General features: G+C 43.5%; 1 protein-coding gene across 4 annotated transcripts in view; it reads left to right on the top strand.

Moving 5' to 3' along the window:
- The first annotated feature begins 307 nt into the window (after window positions 1-307).
- pdzrn3b (PDZ domain containing RING finger 3b) overlaps window positions 308-17,279 on the top strand; it is a 305,300-nt gene continuing 288,328 nt past the window's right edge. For 2 of the 4 annotated variants that reach the window (XM_043708360.1, XM_043708359.1), the window contains exons 1-3: window positions 860-1,754; window positions 5,893-5,973; window positions 13,018-13,125. In XM_043708360.1, coding sequence (XP_043564295.1) covers window positions 1,059-1,754; window positions 5,893-5,973; window positions 13,018-13,125 — 885 coding nt within the window. In that variant the 5' untranslated portion in view covers window positions 860-1,058. Of the gene's footprint in view, window positions 761-859; window positions 1,755-5,892; window positions 5,974-12,661; window positions 12,757-13,017; window positions 13,126-17,279 lie in introns of those variants that run through there. The other 2 variants (XM_043708361.1, XM_043708362.1) reach the window with 2 other exon arrangements.

The raw sequence follows: 17,279 nt of genomic DNA, 5'->3' as shown, positions 1-17,279 counted from the left end.
TCTGTTCTTCTCTTTGTATATTTCTCGACATCCCTCCCTTTTAGCTCCCACCCTGCTCTCTTCCCTATTCTCTCCCACCTCCCACTCTTCCCTGTATGGGACCGCCGTTTCTTTTGGCCGGTTTCTCTCTGGAATGTAGGTGGACAATTTAATGAGAATGAGAATCCCGTTGACAGTCCCCCAGGCGGTAGCTGACACCTCTTTCATTGCATTTACCACAAGATGTGTTTTTATCTGTCGATTGTGAAGTGTGGGATTGACCCCATAACTTGGTGGGATCGGGAGATATTCGGAGCTGCTGCGCGAGTAGTCCAGGCTTTTTTTTTCGTTAGTTGTTGATCGCAACTGCTCACATGGTGTCCCGGGGGGATTAAACTGCCGCGGAGGAGATGGGAGACTGTAACATTCAATCAGAACGAGGGATCTGAGAACATTGGCGTGCATCATCGAGTCTCCAGCAATGCAGCAGAGCGTTATGTTTTAGTAGAGGAGGTGTAACTGGATGTTATTAACACACGCACAGTCCGGTTAATTTTTACAATTCGTGATCAAGACCAATTCGAAATTACAACCAGAAGAAGACGTTACTAAGTTACGGTCCCATTAAAAACAGAAAAAATACCCCAACCAAACTCTGAAACAATATCGCAAAACCAATACGAATTCCACGTAGTTGCCAAGGGACCATCCCACAGCAAGACGTTCACTGTCTGGAGAAGGCTATTGATTCCAACACAAAGCTAAAGTTGAACGACTAGAGGTAAGTTCGGCACCGGGAGCGATGACCGACCTCTGCCTGAAGTTTTCCCGAGTGTTTTACGCGGGGAGGGGGACGCAGTTGTGTCCTTCTGGATAATGAAGGCGGAGAGGGCGGTGCTTGGACACTCTGTTCGAGGAAGTCTCCAGTGAGGAGTGAGCAGCCCCAGGGCACTGAGTGACAATACGTTGCTGCACCTCTGGACGTGGAGAGGGAGAGAGAGAGAGACACAGGGGGGCTTTGGGGAGCTGCAAACAAAACAAGGAGACAACTTATTCTTGCCGAGTGGGAGGTTTGCAGAATGGGATTCGACCCCGAGCGTTTCAGCGGGGACGTGGATCCTGACTTCAAGTGCAACCTGTGCAACAAAGTGCTGGAGGACCCGCTGGCCACTCCGTGCGGGCACGTCTTCTGCGCCGGCTGCGTGTTGCCCTGGGTGGTGCAGCGGGGCAGCTGCCCGGCGCAGTGCCGCACGCTCGGCCCCCGGGAGCTCAACCACGTCCTGCCGCTCAGGAACCTCATCCTCAAGCTGGAGATCCGCTGCGGCAACTGGGAGCGGGGCTGCGCCAAGGTGCTGAGGCTGCAGCACTTGGCCGAGCACGCCGAGACGTGCGAGTACTCGGCGGCCGAGTGTAGGAACCCGGGCTGCGGGCAGGCGCTCAGCCTGCGGGACGTGGACGCTCACATGCGGGAGAGCTGCGAGCAGCGGCCGGTCGGCGTGTGCCAGCGGGGCTGCGGCTCGGTGCTGGTGCACCGGGAGCTCCGGCTGGGCTCGCACTGCTGCGTGCGGGCGCTGAAAGCTCAGTTGGCCGCGCTGCAGCGCCAGCTCCGCCGGCACCAAGCCAGGGCGGGCAAACGCGAGAAGTCGCTGCTCGCCCGGCTGTCGGCCGCGCAGAGTGAGCTGCAGGTGACAGCCCTCCGCTACCAGAAGAAATTCACCGAGTACAGCGCCAGGATCCGCTCCCTGACTAAGAACAGCAGCATCCCCCCGTGCAGCGTGAGTGCCCTCTCTGTCTCCTGCTTCAGGACTGACTCCACTCTCTGTCTGTCTGTGTGTGTGTGTGAGAGAGAGAGAGACCAGTTCGGGCAGGGTGAGGGTCACTGAGACAGAGAGAAAGGGCAGAGAGGGACATGGAGAGAGAGAAAGGGCAGAGGGACATGGAGAGAGTTGACAGGAGGGAGAGAAAGGGCAGAGGGACATGGAGAGAGTTGACAGGAGGGAGAGAAAGGCAGAGGGACATGGAGAGAGTTGACAGGAGGGGAGGAAGGGGCAGAGGGACATAGAGAGAGTTGACAGGAGGGAGAGAAAGGGCAGAGGGACATGGAGAGAGTTGACAGGAGGGAGAGAAAGGGCAGAGGGACATGGAGAGAGTTGACAGGAGGGAGAGAAAGGGCAGAGGGACATGGAGAGAGTTGACAGGAGGGAGAGAAAGGGCAGAGGGACATGGAGAGAGTTGACAGGAGGGAGAGAAAGGGCAGAGGGACATGGAGAGAGTTGACAGGAGGGAGAGAAAGGGCAGAGGGACATGGAGAGAGTTGACAGGAGGGAGAGAAAGGGCAGAGGGACATGGAGAGAGTTGACAGGAGGGAGAGAAAGGGCAGAGGGACATGGAGAGAGTTGACAGGAGGGAGAGAAAGGGCAGAGGGACATGGAGAGAGTTGACAGGAGGGAGAGAAAGGGCAGAGGGACATGGAGAGAGTTGACAGGAGGGAGAGAAAGGGCAGAGGGACATGGAGAGAGTTGACAGGAGGGAGAGAAAGGGCAGAGGGACATGGAGAGAGTTGACAGGAGGGAGAGAAAGGGCAGAGGGACATGGAGAGAGTTGACAGGAGGGAGAGAAAGGGCAGAGGGACATGGAGAGAGTTGACAGGAGGGAGAGAAAGGGCAGAGGGACATGGAGAGAGTTGACAGGAGGGAGAGAAAGGGCAGAGGGACATGGAGAGAGTTGACAGGAGGGAGAGAAAGGGCAGAGGGACATGGAGAGAGTTGACAGGAGGGAGAGAAAGGGCAGAGGGACATGGAGAGAGTTGACAGGAGGGAGAGAAAGGGCAGAGGGACATGGAGAGAGTTGACAGGAGGGAGAGAAAGGGCAGAGGGACATGGAGAGAGTTGACAGGAGGGAGAGAAAGGGCAGAGGGACATGGAGAGAGTTGACAGGAGGGAGAGAAAGGGCAGAGGGACATGGAGAGAGTTGACAGGAGGGAGAGAAAGGGCAGAGGGGGAGGGTTGTGGGAACAGGAGGTAATAGAGTGGAGTCGTTAGGAATACAGCAAGAGAGACAGACAGAGACCCAGGGACAAGAACAAATGAGCAGGAAAAAGAGAGAGAGAGAAATGATATATAGATAGAGTAAAAGAGAGGGAATATAGGTTGACAGAGCAAGAGGGAGAAGGAAGTGGGGAAGTTTTGAGCGAGAAATGGGAGATTAGAAAGAGAGAGAGTGGAAGGAATGCGATCACAGAAGAATGGAGGGTTGGAATAAGTGAGAAAGTAGGAATGGAGCAAGAGAGAGAAACTGGCGGGGTGAAGCAAGACACACAGAGAAAGAAGAGGAACATAAAAAGTGGGAATAAATTGAAATGAGAAAGAGGGAACAGAGTGAGAGATAGGGTAGAGGGTGATAAGATGGGAGAAGAGGTGATCACAGAGAGGACAATGTGTATAATGGTGAAGGAAAGGGAGCAGGGAGAAGAAGGGAGAGCTCAGTAGGTAGGTTATGGTGAAATAGATGGATAAAAGTGAGCGATGAGGGGACCAAGAAAGGGTAGGTGGAGAGAGAGAAAGGAATGAGGGCCTGGGTGAAGGAGAGAGAAAGGGGTAACTGTGGGGGAGAGACAAAACTGGAAATGATGCAAGAAAAGAGGAAGGTGGGTGGGAATAATGACAGAGGGACATGGTGAGAAAGGATGGGACTGAGGTTGATAACAATAGATGAAAGATCCGTTAAGGGTGGTGCAGGAACAGGGGAGCAGGTTAGTAGTTTAGGAGTATGAGGTGGGTGAGAGAGATTTTAAATGAAATGATACATGCAATTGCAGTCCATGAACGTTGAAGAAAAGTGTGCAGGGTGAGTGCTGGCCCTGTGAGTATGAGGTAGCAGAGAGAGAACATGGTGGAAGTTACCCTTGTGGGGCACAGAGGACCATGAATCTTCCATTAGCACTGCAGTATATTGCCTTTGACTTGGATTCTGACCTGGGCTATTACATGAGCCAGGCATGCTGCATCTGCTGGCATGGTTGCCTTTGCTGGTCAGCAGGGAAAAAACAGTCCTCTTATTTTCACTACAACATCTACCAACACCTCCAGCTCCTTGTCACCAAACTGTGGAGCTATTTGCCTTTTTTGGGATCATTTCCTTGGGGCTAATACTGGAATACCACAGTGTGGAGCCTGAAGGTCAGTTCCTAGCTTGCAACTCCTGAAGTGGAATGAAGCTGGGCTTTAAAAACTAGTGTGCAACAGCATGAATGCTCCAAAGCCCTGGCAGCAGCATGGACATTCTGCCTCTCCAGCCAAGTGATTCCACACAATGGGCACCAGTGAGGCCAGCTGCACATTTAATGTGATGATGATGGGACATGTGCATTACAAAAGCTCAACATGGGTCACGGCAGACTGATACCAGGAATCTCAGTCGAGAAAATACTTTGTCAAGGAACAGAAAGATACAAACCAAGGACTGAGTGGGCGGTTCGGACAGACTGAGAGATCATAGATTCCCTGCAGTGTGGAAAGAGGCCATTCAGCCCATCATGTCCCCAGACGAGCCCTCTGAAGAGCATCCTACTGAGACCCAGTCCCTCTGCCCTATCCCTGTAACCCCACATTTAGTCTGGCTAATCCATCTAACCTGAACCCTGCAGGGTAATTTAGCATGGCCAATCTTTGGATTGTGGGAGGAAACTGGAGCACCCAGTGGAAACCCACTCAGACACAGGGAGAAAGTACAGTTACTTAATGCTTGAATCAAACTGGGTCCCTGTGAGGCAACAGTGCTAACCACTGAGCCATCGTGCCACCCAATGGAAAGGTTTTGTGGACAGAAAGTGAAAAAAAGGGGGAGAGCAGACATAGAGAAACAGAGAAGAGAACTAATTGGAGCAAGGGAGTAACAGAGGGGCAGGAAGAGAAAGAAGGACTGGAGAGAGGAAAAGAGAGAGAGAGAGACAGAAGGAGGTGAACAAAGAGAGAAAGAAATGGAGAGATGGGCAGAGTGAGAGAGGTAGCAGAGGGATCACATTCATATTGTGGTGCAAAGATATCCAGCACTGATTGGACATGGGCACACCAGCTGACATATGTGGCACATAACACACAGGCAACTGGAAGTTGGACAACTTGCAGAGTCAGTTAACATAATCACACGTGTAGACGTATAGATTCTGGTTTAAGTGACAGTTCCTAGGATTAAATATATTTGCGTCTATGGATTTATGAGAAGGTAACAATTCAAGCTTGTTGGTCAATGACGCTACTTTCCATCAAAAGTTTTGAGACGCCCCATGCAGATTTGTATATTTTGGACTAGGATGGTCTTTTTGAGATGAGGAAAGGTTCTTTGAGTCCAAACTTCATTTAGCCTATCATCGAGGTGAAAGATGTTTTGCATCCATGTCAAACATGTATGCCTAATTGAAATATAGCTGAATAGTCTTCACACCCTACCTCTCCAGTTATGCTTGTTTTACAAATGACACTGTGGCTCAATTTTCAACTTGTTTATAATGACAGAAGAAAATATTTAATGCATTTAAAGTTTCTTTGAACAAAGCATTATTTTGGAGCTAAAGATTAGAAATATATAGCCCAGGAAAAATCCCCAAACCTGCACCACACCACTGTATGCAGTGTGAGGTTGGGGGAGATAGCATGTTTGAGTGGTATCACTCATTGTGCTATCAGACACTGCAAGATCAGTCTCAATCCAGTTTTTCCAAATGTTTAGAGCCTCAGGAGTTACAACAAATTGTGAACATATCTTGCGTGTGACTCAGTCTTTTGGTTGTTGAACTTTCAGATTTCATTCATCCAAATTATATTTTCTACTTTTGTCCATTATGACCAGTTACTGGCTGATTGTTAAACTAATTGTTCTCAGCCTGACTACCTAACATTTGAAATCTGTTTCTAGGGAGGAGAAACACTGACCATCATCATGCAACGGGACTCGGGTTCCCTGGGATTTAATATTATTGGTGGCAGACCTTGTGCGGTATGTATCTTCGTACAACCCTGTTATAAAGGTGATTCAGCAGCATTTTCAAAATGTGTCTCTTTGTTGGAACAATGATTGAGCTCAGGGGTCAGCCTTAACATTTTAGGGCATCTGATCTGTCTGGTATCCCTTGGAGAAGAACTGAACATGTTCTTTTCACTGCACTGAAGTAGTTTCCACAGCAGAGCTCCACAATATATTCATGGTTCAATTGATGATGCAAATGGAAGTACTACTTGCAGCTCCTGCAAATTTTCACATGGAAGCAGTAGCTGACAATGTTTAAATCGTGCCTTTAGTAGCTGTGGCTCAATTGGTACCACTCTGTCTTTGTGTCACTGTTCCAGGATTTTCATCATACCGGAATCAAGACTGAAATCTTTCGATGTGCCTTTGAACTGACTTCTGCATAGAACATTGAACATTACAGCGCAGTACAGGTCCTTAGGCCCTCGATGTTGTGCCGACCTGTCAAATCAATCTGAAGCCCATCTACCCTACACTATTCCATTTTCATCTATATGTCTATCCAATGACCATTTAAATGCCCTTAAAGTTGGCAAGTCTAATACTGTTGCAGGCAGGCCATTCCACGCCCCAACTACTCTCTGAGTAAAGAAACTACCTCTGACATCTGTCCTATATCTATCACCCCTCAATTTAAAGCTATGTCCCCTCGTGCTAGCCATCATCATCCCAGGAAAATGGCTCTCACTGTCCACCTTATCTAACCTTCTGATTATCTTATACGTCTCAATTAAGTCACCTCTCAATCTTCTTCTCTCTAACGAAAACAGCCTCAAGTCCCTCAGCCTTTCCTCATAAAACCTTCCCTTCATACCAGGCAATATCCTAGTAAATCTCCTCTGAACCCTTTCCAAAGCTTCCACATTCTTCCGAAAAAGTGGTGACCAAAACTATACGCAATACTCCAAGCGCAGCCGCACCAGAGTTTTTTATAGCTGCAGCATGACCTTATGGGCTTTGAAACATAATCCTTCTGTTAAGAATGTCTTCTTAACAACCCTATCAATCTCAATGGCAACTTTCAGGGATTTATGTACATGAACACAGAGATCTCTCTGTTCATCTACACTATCAAGAATCTTACCATTAGCCCAGTACTCTGCATCCCTGTTACTCCTTCCAAAGTGAATTACCTCACACTTTTCCACATTAAAATCCACTTGCCACCTCTCAGCCCAGGGCTGCAGCTTATCTATGTCCCGCTGTAACCTATAACATCCTTCGTCACTATACACAATTCTACTAACCTTAGTGTCATCTGCAAATTTACTAACCCATCCTTCTATGCCCCCAACCAGGTAATTTATAAAAATGACCTACAGCAGTGGCTCCAAAATAGATTCTTGTGGTACACCACTGGCAACTGTACTCCTGGATGAACATTTCCCATCAACCACCACGCTCTGACTTCTTTCAGCTAGCCAATTTCTGATCCCTCAACACAATGCCTCCGTATTTTGTGCAGTAGCCTACTATAGGGAACCTTATCAAACACCATACTGAAATTCAATACACCACATCAATTGCTTTACCTTCATCCACCTGTTTGGTCACCTTCTCAAGGAACTCAGTAAGGTTTGTGAGGTATGACCTACCCTTCACAAAACTCTGTTGACTATCCCTCATCAACTTATTCCTTTCTAGATGACTATAAATCCTATCTCTTATAACCCTTCCCAACACTTTACCCACAACCGAAGTAAGGCTCATTGGTCTGTAATTACAAGGGCTGACTCTATTCCCCTTCTTGAACAAGGAAACAACATTTGCAATCCTCCAGTCTTCTGGCACTATTCCTGTAGACAATGACGACATAAAGATCAAAGTCAAAGGCTCTACAATCTCCTTCCTGGCTTTCCAGAGAATCCTAGGATAAAGTCCATCCGGCCCAGGGGACTTATATATTTTCACACTTTCCAGAATTGCTAACACCTTCTCCTTGTGAACCTCAATTTCATCTAGTCTAGTAGCCTGTGTCTCAATATTCTCCTGGACAACATTGTCCTTTCCAGTGTGAATGCTGACAAAAAATATTCATTTAGTGCTTCCCCTATCTCCTCTAACTCCTCACACAACTTCCACTACTATCTTTGATTGGCCCTAATCTTACTCTTGTCATTCTTTTATTCCTGATATACCTGTAGAAAGCCTTAGGGTTTTCCTTGACCCTATCCGCCAATGACTTCTCATGTCCCCTCCTGGATCTTCTTAGCTCTCTCTTTAGGTCTTCCCTGGCTAACTTGTGACTCTCAAGTTCCCTACCTGAGCTTTCATGTCTCATCCTAACATAAGTCTTCTTCTTGACAAGAGTTTCAACTTCTTAGTAAACCATGGCTCCCGCACTTGACAACTTCCTCTCTGCCTGACCGGTACATACTTTTCAAGGATACGATGTAGCTGTTTCTTGAATAAACTGCCTTGCAATTTCCTTCCCCATCCTATACATCCTAAATCTTGCCTAATCGCATCATAATTGCCTTTACCTCAGATATGACTCTTGCCCTGCGGAGTATACCTATCCCTTTCCATTGCTAAAGTAAACATAACTGAATTGTGGTCACTATCACCAAAGTGCTCACCTACCTCCAAATCTAATCTGCTCACCTGCTTCCTGCGGTGGATGTGAAATAGTTTATGGCACAATTTCCAAGACGAGCCAATGAGTTTTCTTGGCTGTCCTGGCCTTACTTATTGCTCAATCAAAATCAAAATAACAAATGATCTTCTTGTTATCAACTTACTGTTATGGGAGCTTGCTGTGTGTAAATTAGTTGCCCTGTTTCCTAATTTAACATAGTCACTCTTCATCAGAAGTACTTCATTGGTTTTAAATTACTTTTGAAATACTTGGCGGTCAGGAAAAGTGCCATATAAATGCAAATCTTCCTTTTTTGCTGACCCTAGTTGTTGCTTTTTGTTTTGTTTCACAGTCAATATGTCAGTATACCTTTTGAGAGACACAGGATACCTTAAGAGCTATGTTCATAATATCATCATTGTGTCATAACATGTGATCACTTCATCTTAACTTGGATCATTTGAACCATATGCGTCAAAAGTTTATGTTATAACTTAATCACTTAATGTTAGCCCAGATATCTTACGTGCCTGTGAATATACTGTTTGTATATAATAAATATCCATTGGTTTCTTCAAACACTGTGCCATCCATGTCCAGTTACTTATGTTATGGAGATAACATAAGCATTACTGCATTAGATAAAATAACATGCTGGAGGCAAAACCCATTTTATGGTCAGCAGCAGTGGTCCTCTATGAAGAAAGCTGCAAAAAGTGATTAGTGGATATTTGGAAATCTCATTGAAGGCTAACTGCACAACAGCTTTGGACATCAGTGAATATGGACTTTGGATATCTCCAAATTCAGCAGCATGACTTTCTGAACTGACAGAATCAAACTGCAGCGCCAGTATGCAAATTCATCTTGGCTTCCCAAGTCTTTTATCTGGTAAACACCAATGATCCAACAGTGGAGCATGACGGAGTTCAGTCTAGTCACGTGATGAGATTCAAATCAGTCAATTGCCTCAAACACCTGTACCGGGATAGATGGATGTGCTGCTCATTTTCAGGGTAATGCTGTATTACATTTTAAGGGTGATGTAGCCCCCTTCATTGATCTACCAAGGTAGTTCAGCATTTACATTCATGAAACCTTCAAGTAGAACTTCAAGGATGGAACAAACTAGTATAATGTGAAAGGGTACCCAGCACACCAATTGCTGTTGCTCCATCACATGAGTTTTAAAGATGGCACTACATGAAAATACCTCAATCTAAGGCACATGAACCTTTCACTTAAAAGGTCTCCATGCAAGATAATGAAGTTAGAAGAATTACATTTTCTGGAGCAAGACTTTTTCCAAAGCTAGATGTGAAACATTGATACTGGTCTGTCCATATAGCATAAAAATTTCAAGAGCCTGTGACAATTAGGACACCATTTGGGCTCACAGTTTGTTTAGGCATGTTCCAGCAATATATGGATGGGATTATTGAAAATATACCTGGTTGTGTTTCATAGCTGATGGTATTGTGATCATGGATAAGATGAAAACAGAGAGCATGACTGCAATCATCATCTACAAATGACAGCAACGTGATTGGCAAGGATTAACAGTTTACAACACAAAATACAGGGTCAGTTTTAGCCAAACATACTTCTCTGGGTGTATACCAATGGAGTCTGTCTTGATTTAAGATAAAATGAAGGATGCTTAACAAATGCAGACCCTGCAGAATAAAGAGGATCTGTGATGTTGCCTCAAGTTTTGTATTCTGACCATATATTCCTAACTTCGTGGAAAAGGTACTTCTGCTGATAGACTTACTCAAGAAGGATGTCGCCTACAAGTGCTAAGATGTCCACTCATATGTCTTTGATTCTTTCAAGCAGGTTCTGTCAGCAAGATCTTGCCTGCTGCAATATGACAGTTCTCAAGGTGGAGCAATCACAAAAAGGCTGAGGCGCATGTTTTTGCAAGTTAATAAAGCTATTGCTTTTGATTTGGATACCCTGTGATATGCTCAAGTGAACTATTCTAATGTTGAGCACAAGATACTTATTTAACAAGAAACTAGTCATTGAAACAGATGATAAGTCAGTAGACATGTCATGAGTGAGGTCACTACCATGTTGGCAGTATCTGCATGTCAGGGTGCAAGGATCCAACTTTGAAGTGAAAAATAAAAGCCATGTACTAGGAGAATTATGTCACGCTAACAAGGACCAATATATTTCTCTTGATCAACATGTTTATACTCTAGATAATGAAGTTGAAGATTTTATCACGATTGATCTGTTACATTTTTGCCACAGTCGATGTGAACAGTTGCAGTCAACATCTATCAAAGGTGAACAACTGCAAGAATTACAGAAGATCATTATCCAGGGATGGCATAACCGTATCAAGTACTTGAGAAGATTCATTCATTTTGGCAACACAGAGACAAACTTGTTATACCACAAGAAGTTATTTCCAAGGGCAAACCAGTTTCAGTACCAAAAGAATCATGTCACCATCTCATGTCCGTGTTATATTGGGGTATTGAATGCTCAAAATAGCTTGTGCATTTATCTGTGTGCAGGCCAGGAATGAATGGGGATATTTAACAAGTTGTAACTGCATATGAGGCTCATCAAAGGTATCAGTGTAGCAGTGGATGGAGATCCTGCATTCACACACACTATTTCATCTCCTTTTTGGATGAAAATTGCAACAGAGTGCACAGGCAAATTACATCTTTGTAATGCGTTACTTCTCTACATTTCACATTGTTTGACCACTTAGCAACACAATGAATGTAACTGTTACTGACATAGATATCTTAACCCAATCTAGTCCCACCTGCCAGCACCCAGCCCATATCCCTCTAAATTCTTCCTATTCATATACCCATCCAGATGCCTTTTAAATGCTGCAATTGTACCAGCTTCCACCACTTCCTCTGACAGCTCATTCCATACATGTATCATACTCTGCATGAAAAAGTTGTCCCTTAGGTCTCTATTATGACTTTCCCCTCTCACCCTAAATCTATGCCCTGTAGTTCTGGACTCCCCCACCCCAGGGAAAAGACTTTTTGATGAGCACTATTTTCTATTTATGCTGTATCCTGGATCAGCTAATATCCAACAATGGATGACCACACTCCAAACAAACCATTTTGAAACATGTGCATTAATTGGGTGTGATCCATTATCGCCTTACCATCTCACTACACACACTCACATGATTTAGCAGAATGTATAGTAAGTACTGACAAATCAATGATCATTAAGTATTAAGCGACAAAGCAAAACCTTCCTGTCGCATTGCTACATTTTCATGCAGTACCAGATGAGAAAGAATTAATATCCGCAGCACGACTTATACTAGGAGCCAAGTGTAAAAGTGCTTGCCCAGCAATTAATTGTCTAACTATTCCATGATACAGGACATTCTCCTTCAAAGGTAGAGGAAAATGAAAAAGATACACAACAAATGAGGAGATAGAGAACGACAAAGACTATGCGCTGGGCTGACAGTTTGAATTTGAAATACAAATTGATGTTCTTGGATACAAAAGTTTCTAAATATACTACCAGTCCAGATCTTGCAAAGTCATTATTGATCACGATGCTATATTGTGAAGGAAAAGGAGCCAGCTCAGGCCAATATGCAGCACACCCATCAAAGACAGTGCACAAAGACAGTAATGAAGAATTCTCTGTTGTCGATGGTTTTGCAGTGATATTGAGTGCCAACATTCCACAGCAAAATAACTAGGTTATCGAATAATTGCAACAAGGAACATACCTTTCATATCTTTCCAGATGGGTGTATGATCACCTAATCAGGATGAACTGTCCAAAGCATAACATTGGTACTTGAAATGTTAGTCTTGTAAAGTCTATTTTACCTTAATATATAATTAGTAAATTGACAATTTATGCCTGTGCAGAGCCATGTGTATCTGCCTGAGATAAACTTTTACCTTTGGAAAAAAATGGATTGTTGTTTTTTCATGGTCAGTATACCTTTAAGAGACATGCTCTTGATGTCATCACTGCATCATTGCATGTGACCTGAATGTATAACAATCTCTGGATCACATGAAGCATGACATGTTATAAGGAGTATGATGTTCCATTATAACATATGTTAAGGTGACATTTGTATACAATGGCTAGTTGTCATAAATATCTGTTGGATTCTTCAATGTCACAATATCCAATTTATGTTGCGGAAGGTAATGAGAGAGATTGTCACGTCAGGTAAAATACCGAGCTGGAGGCTAACCCACCTCAATTCACAGCTGTTGGTCGTCACTTCAGCCATCACTTGTTACTTTCAGAGAAAGTACTGTCAGGCCTTTGCCTGTTCCATTGGATCCCATTCGCCATTTGAGTTTGGCATATCCTCCTACTAATGTCTTCACATTAATTCTATTGCATCATGCACACTCAAATACTAATTTCATGTTTTTATTTGCTTTCATCACATTTTGAAGGAAAATCAAGAGGGCACAGCCTGTGAGGGGATTTTTGTGTCAAAAGTAGTGGAGAATGGGCCAGCTGACAAAGAAGGGGGATTACAGACCCATGACCAGATTCTGGAGGTATGTGGAAGTTATTCTCTCAAGTGCTGCTGTAAACCTGATTTAATTTGGTAGACAAAGATATCTGGCGAACATTCCATATATCATAACTCTCTCTCTTTTGTATCATGTTCAAGGGCAGGATTATGATACTGTTTTTTTTGTGTCTCTGTAAATGATGCAGTAAATTAGGGGTTTGTAAGGTACAGACCAGCACTTCTCCATCTACACACTTGGTAACCATGTACTATGTGTCGGTTTGGTTTGAAGCTTCCTACTAATATCCCCTACAATACAAGTTGCCTGCTATAGCGTATATTTCGTCAGCGTGAGTTAGCTATAACACGATTGACAAAGTATGGATGTTGTTTCTGTAATGCAAACTTTGTACTGAACGGGTATAGCGATTTTCTATTAGTGATCTTCGACAGCATGATTTACTGTAGTGATTTTCCATGGCATGATTTTCTATAGCATGAGGTTGCAAAGGAACATGCCTGTCGCGTTGTAGTAGAATGACCTGTAATGTGCATTTTAATAATCATCATATGCCACGAGAATTAGAGATTGTTTGTTGTGCTGTGTTTATAAGAGTACTGGCAACTCGTTTGAAGCTTTATTTCAAGGTCTAGTAAAGTGGGGAGGAAAATCAGGAAAAAAAGCAGCAGGATTTCTTTGTAGAACTGAGGTGAAAATGCGCTGCTCAATTTCATTGCAAAATATGCCATAAGACTCGGTTGCCTTCACTTCAGGCTTGTTGAAGAGTACTCTTTAGCATTTCCTGTTGTGAATTACAGTTGTAGAATTGCCACGTTGAAGATAGCGTCAGTTCATCACAGTGGGAGATAACTGAATCCCTGCTGAACTTGTAAATGGAGTAACTATGAGGTTTTTTTTTCAGCAGTCTGCTGTCAGTGATTCCAGATTTAATGTTTTTACAAGCTTTCTTATGAAGGGGCTTACAGTCCATAAAGTGTGAATGTAATTTTGTTTTTTTCTCCTTCTGGGTCATAAACTTTTATGATTCTTTCTCAGACAAAATTGACTTTGGATTGATTTTTTGATAATTTTTAACAATTAAGTAATAATATCTTACATTATTTTCTCTGTGATATTCCAATTGTATTTTTCTCCCTGTATTGTGATTCACACATTTTCACCTATGTGCAATTATTTATTGTAAAACATTTAACTGTTGGTTAATACTTAAAATGTAAAAATAGACTGTGGACAGAGGCAAAAATAAGAAGTGCACTAAATTGTGTCGGTTTGGTTTGAAAAAGATGCTGCCTCAATCTTCACAGCTGATCGAGTTCAGTTTTCCTTTCCATTTTATTGTTTATTGTGTGCATTTATAGAGAATAAATACCTGCTGACCAATGGTTTATAGAAAGTAAACATAGTTGGTAACCATGTACTATGAGTGAGTCAGTTGCAGTTGGTTCACATTCCCTAAACTATTGATCCCTTGTGCAGACTGTATTTGTGTTGGCTGTTGGATATTCATATTTTTGACTTATTTTCCATGTCTGACCATGTTTGTAACATTGTTCGGGTGTGTAATTTAACATGGGAATTGAGGGGTTTTGCTCTTTTCAGTTGTCACCTTTGCTGTCAGGAGGATCCTCTCGTTTGCTTATGTACATGTTATCCCTTGATGAACCTAAATACACCAGTAGGGGGCCTTTTCAGCTGCGTTTCAATATTGATGTCTTGTGAAAATTGGAGCAGGAATTCTGTCCACGTTTCCTTTCCGTGCCTGCGGACAATTATAATGGACCACTGCTGCTCTGACCAGCGTAGTCTGAGAAGGTTCAACAGTTTGTATGATGTATATGGTGTTGAGTGCAAACCACTGGATTATAGGCCTACGTGTGGTGAAAGTTAATTTAAATAAAAAATCTGGTTACATGCAATTCCAAACAATTTAGAAACTTCATAGTTGAGGCAAGGGGAAAATAAAAGCAAACTTTCAAGACTTTTCCCTTCCATTACTCAAGCAATTGCACATAGATGCAAATCACCAATTGTTTTCAATTTGAAGTATTTTGGAATCCCATCACTGAGAAAAGCTATTATTCCCTGCATACGCTCAGCCTATTTGTACAATCACTCATCAGCTCGTCTATGTGTTGCAACAGCAAATTGGTCAACAGAACAAAACTTTGGATGTTTTCTTGTATTGTTTTAAGTAATTTGCATCTTGGCTACAATTTTAAACACCAGTCTTGGTCTTTAGGTTCACTTGAATATCAGTACTTTACATTTTTTTGTTATTTCTGCACTGTTTATCCACATATTAAACGTGACTTCATGACCTTTTAATTTCCGGTAGCATTTTAAAAAGACAACTAGTTCATCCAACCATAAGTGCAATTCTTCACCAGGTTTAAATATGTTTACCATGATGCCTATGCCTTTTTTTGAAGGGATGCTTAAAGCGATGTATCATTAGCGTAAAATTACCTTTTTGGACGTAGGTTTGCTCGCTGAGCTTGAAGGTTCATTTACAGATATTTCATTACTCTACTAGGTAACATTTTCAGTGGGCCTCAGGCAAGCACTGCTGAAAATCCTGCTTTCTATTTATATGTTTGGGTTTCTTTGGGTTGGTGATGTCATTTTCTGTGATGATATTATTCCCTGTGGCGAAGTCACTACCTGTTCCTTTTCTCAGGGGGTGGTAGATGGGATCTAACTCGATGTGTTTGTTGATAGAGTTCAGGTTGGAATGCCATGCTTCTAGGAATTCTCTTTGTTTGGCTTGTCCTAGGATAGATGTGTTGTCCCAGTCGAAATGGTGTCCTTCCTCATCCGTATGTAAGGATACTAGTGAGAGAGGGTCATGCCGTTTTGTGGCTAATTGGTGTTCATGTATCCTGGTAGCTAGTTTTCTACCTGTTTATCCAATGTAGTGTTTGTTACAGTCCTTGCACGGTATTTTGTAAATGACATTAATTTTGCTTGTTGTCTGTATAGGGTCTTTCAAGTTCATGAGCTGCTGTTTTAGTGTGTCGGTGGGTTTGTGGGCTATCATGATGCCAAGAATCTGGCAGTCATTTCTGAGATATCTTTGATGTAAGGGAGAGCGGCTAGGGTTTCTGGACATATTTTATCTGCTTGTTTGGGTTTGTTGCTGAGAAATTGGCAGACTGTGTTCATTGAGTACCCATTCATTTTGAATACACGGTGTAGGTGATTTTCCTTTGCTCTGCGTATTTCCTCTGTGCTGCAGTGTGTGTTGGCTTGTTGAAATAATAATAAGAGCCCTTCGTCGGGAACCAGGAAGCCTTTCCTGATGAAGGGCTTTTGCTCGAAACGTCAATTTTCCTGCTCCTCGGAAGCTGCCTGACCTGTTGGGCTTTTCTAGCACCACTCTAATCTTGACTCAGATCCAGATCTTCCTGCCTTCGTTCCTACCAAGACAACACTGAATCAAGGCAATTTGACAAGGGAGAAACAGATCATGCAGAGAGTCCCCCAGTGACAATAGCACGGCTGAACAGAAACAGGTGGATGGGTAATTGTATGAACGCTTAAACTGGGTTTTCAAATTGCCTTTATTAACATGCATAGCATCAAATTTACCATGTGATGTGTTTCTACATTGGCTTACCTGACCAAGGACAAAGCAGACCACCTGTTTCCGCAAAAGTATGGGATAACGCACCTCCACAGCTACAGGAAATGGTCAAGCTTATGGACCCTTAGGCCTTCCACCTATTTATTCTGCTGCATGGAGGCCACTTCACCATCTCCGAATTTAAAGAGGTGGTGGTTGGGGCAGGGGGTTGGGTGCCTCCTTACAACAGATGTTGGAAACTGAAACATCCCCTGAGACTAATTAACGTGTACATCCTGGTGGTACACGTTAAGCAAACTTGACGCCACGTCCAGATTCCTGATGGAAACGGTTAAAGTCACCAAGCTGCATGATATCTTCCCCTCTACAGATGGAATACAGCGAAGATACACCTGGTCATGGCTAGGTGGGTCTATCTGCTCAAGGAGACATTTGCTGTTTGTGTCCCAAGTGTTCTCCGTCAAATCCAATGACATCAAGCCAGAGTTCTTCTCTGACCACTACCTTCTGCTGGCTAAGTGTCATCTACAGGATGACCAGCATGCTGACAAGGGAACGTGGAAGCTGAACCTGAAACTGTTGACCCCAGAAA

The sequence above is a fragment of the Chiloscyllium plagiosum genome, chromosome 18 (genome assembly GCF_004010195.1).
Source record: "Chiloscyllium plagiosum isolate BGI_BamShark_2017 chromosome 18, ASM401019v2, whole genome shotgun sequence".
Lineage (NCBI taxonomy): Eukaryota > Metazoa > Chordata > Chondrichthyes > Orectolobiformes > Hemiscylliidae > Chiloscyllium > Chiloscyllium plagiosum.
This window is presented reverse-complemented; position numbering and strand designations above follow the sequence as displayed.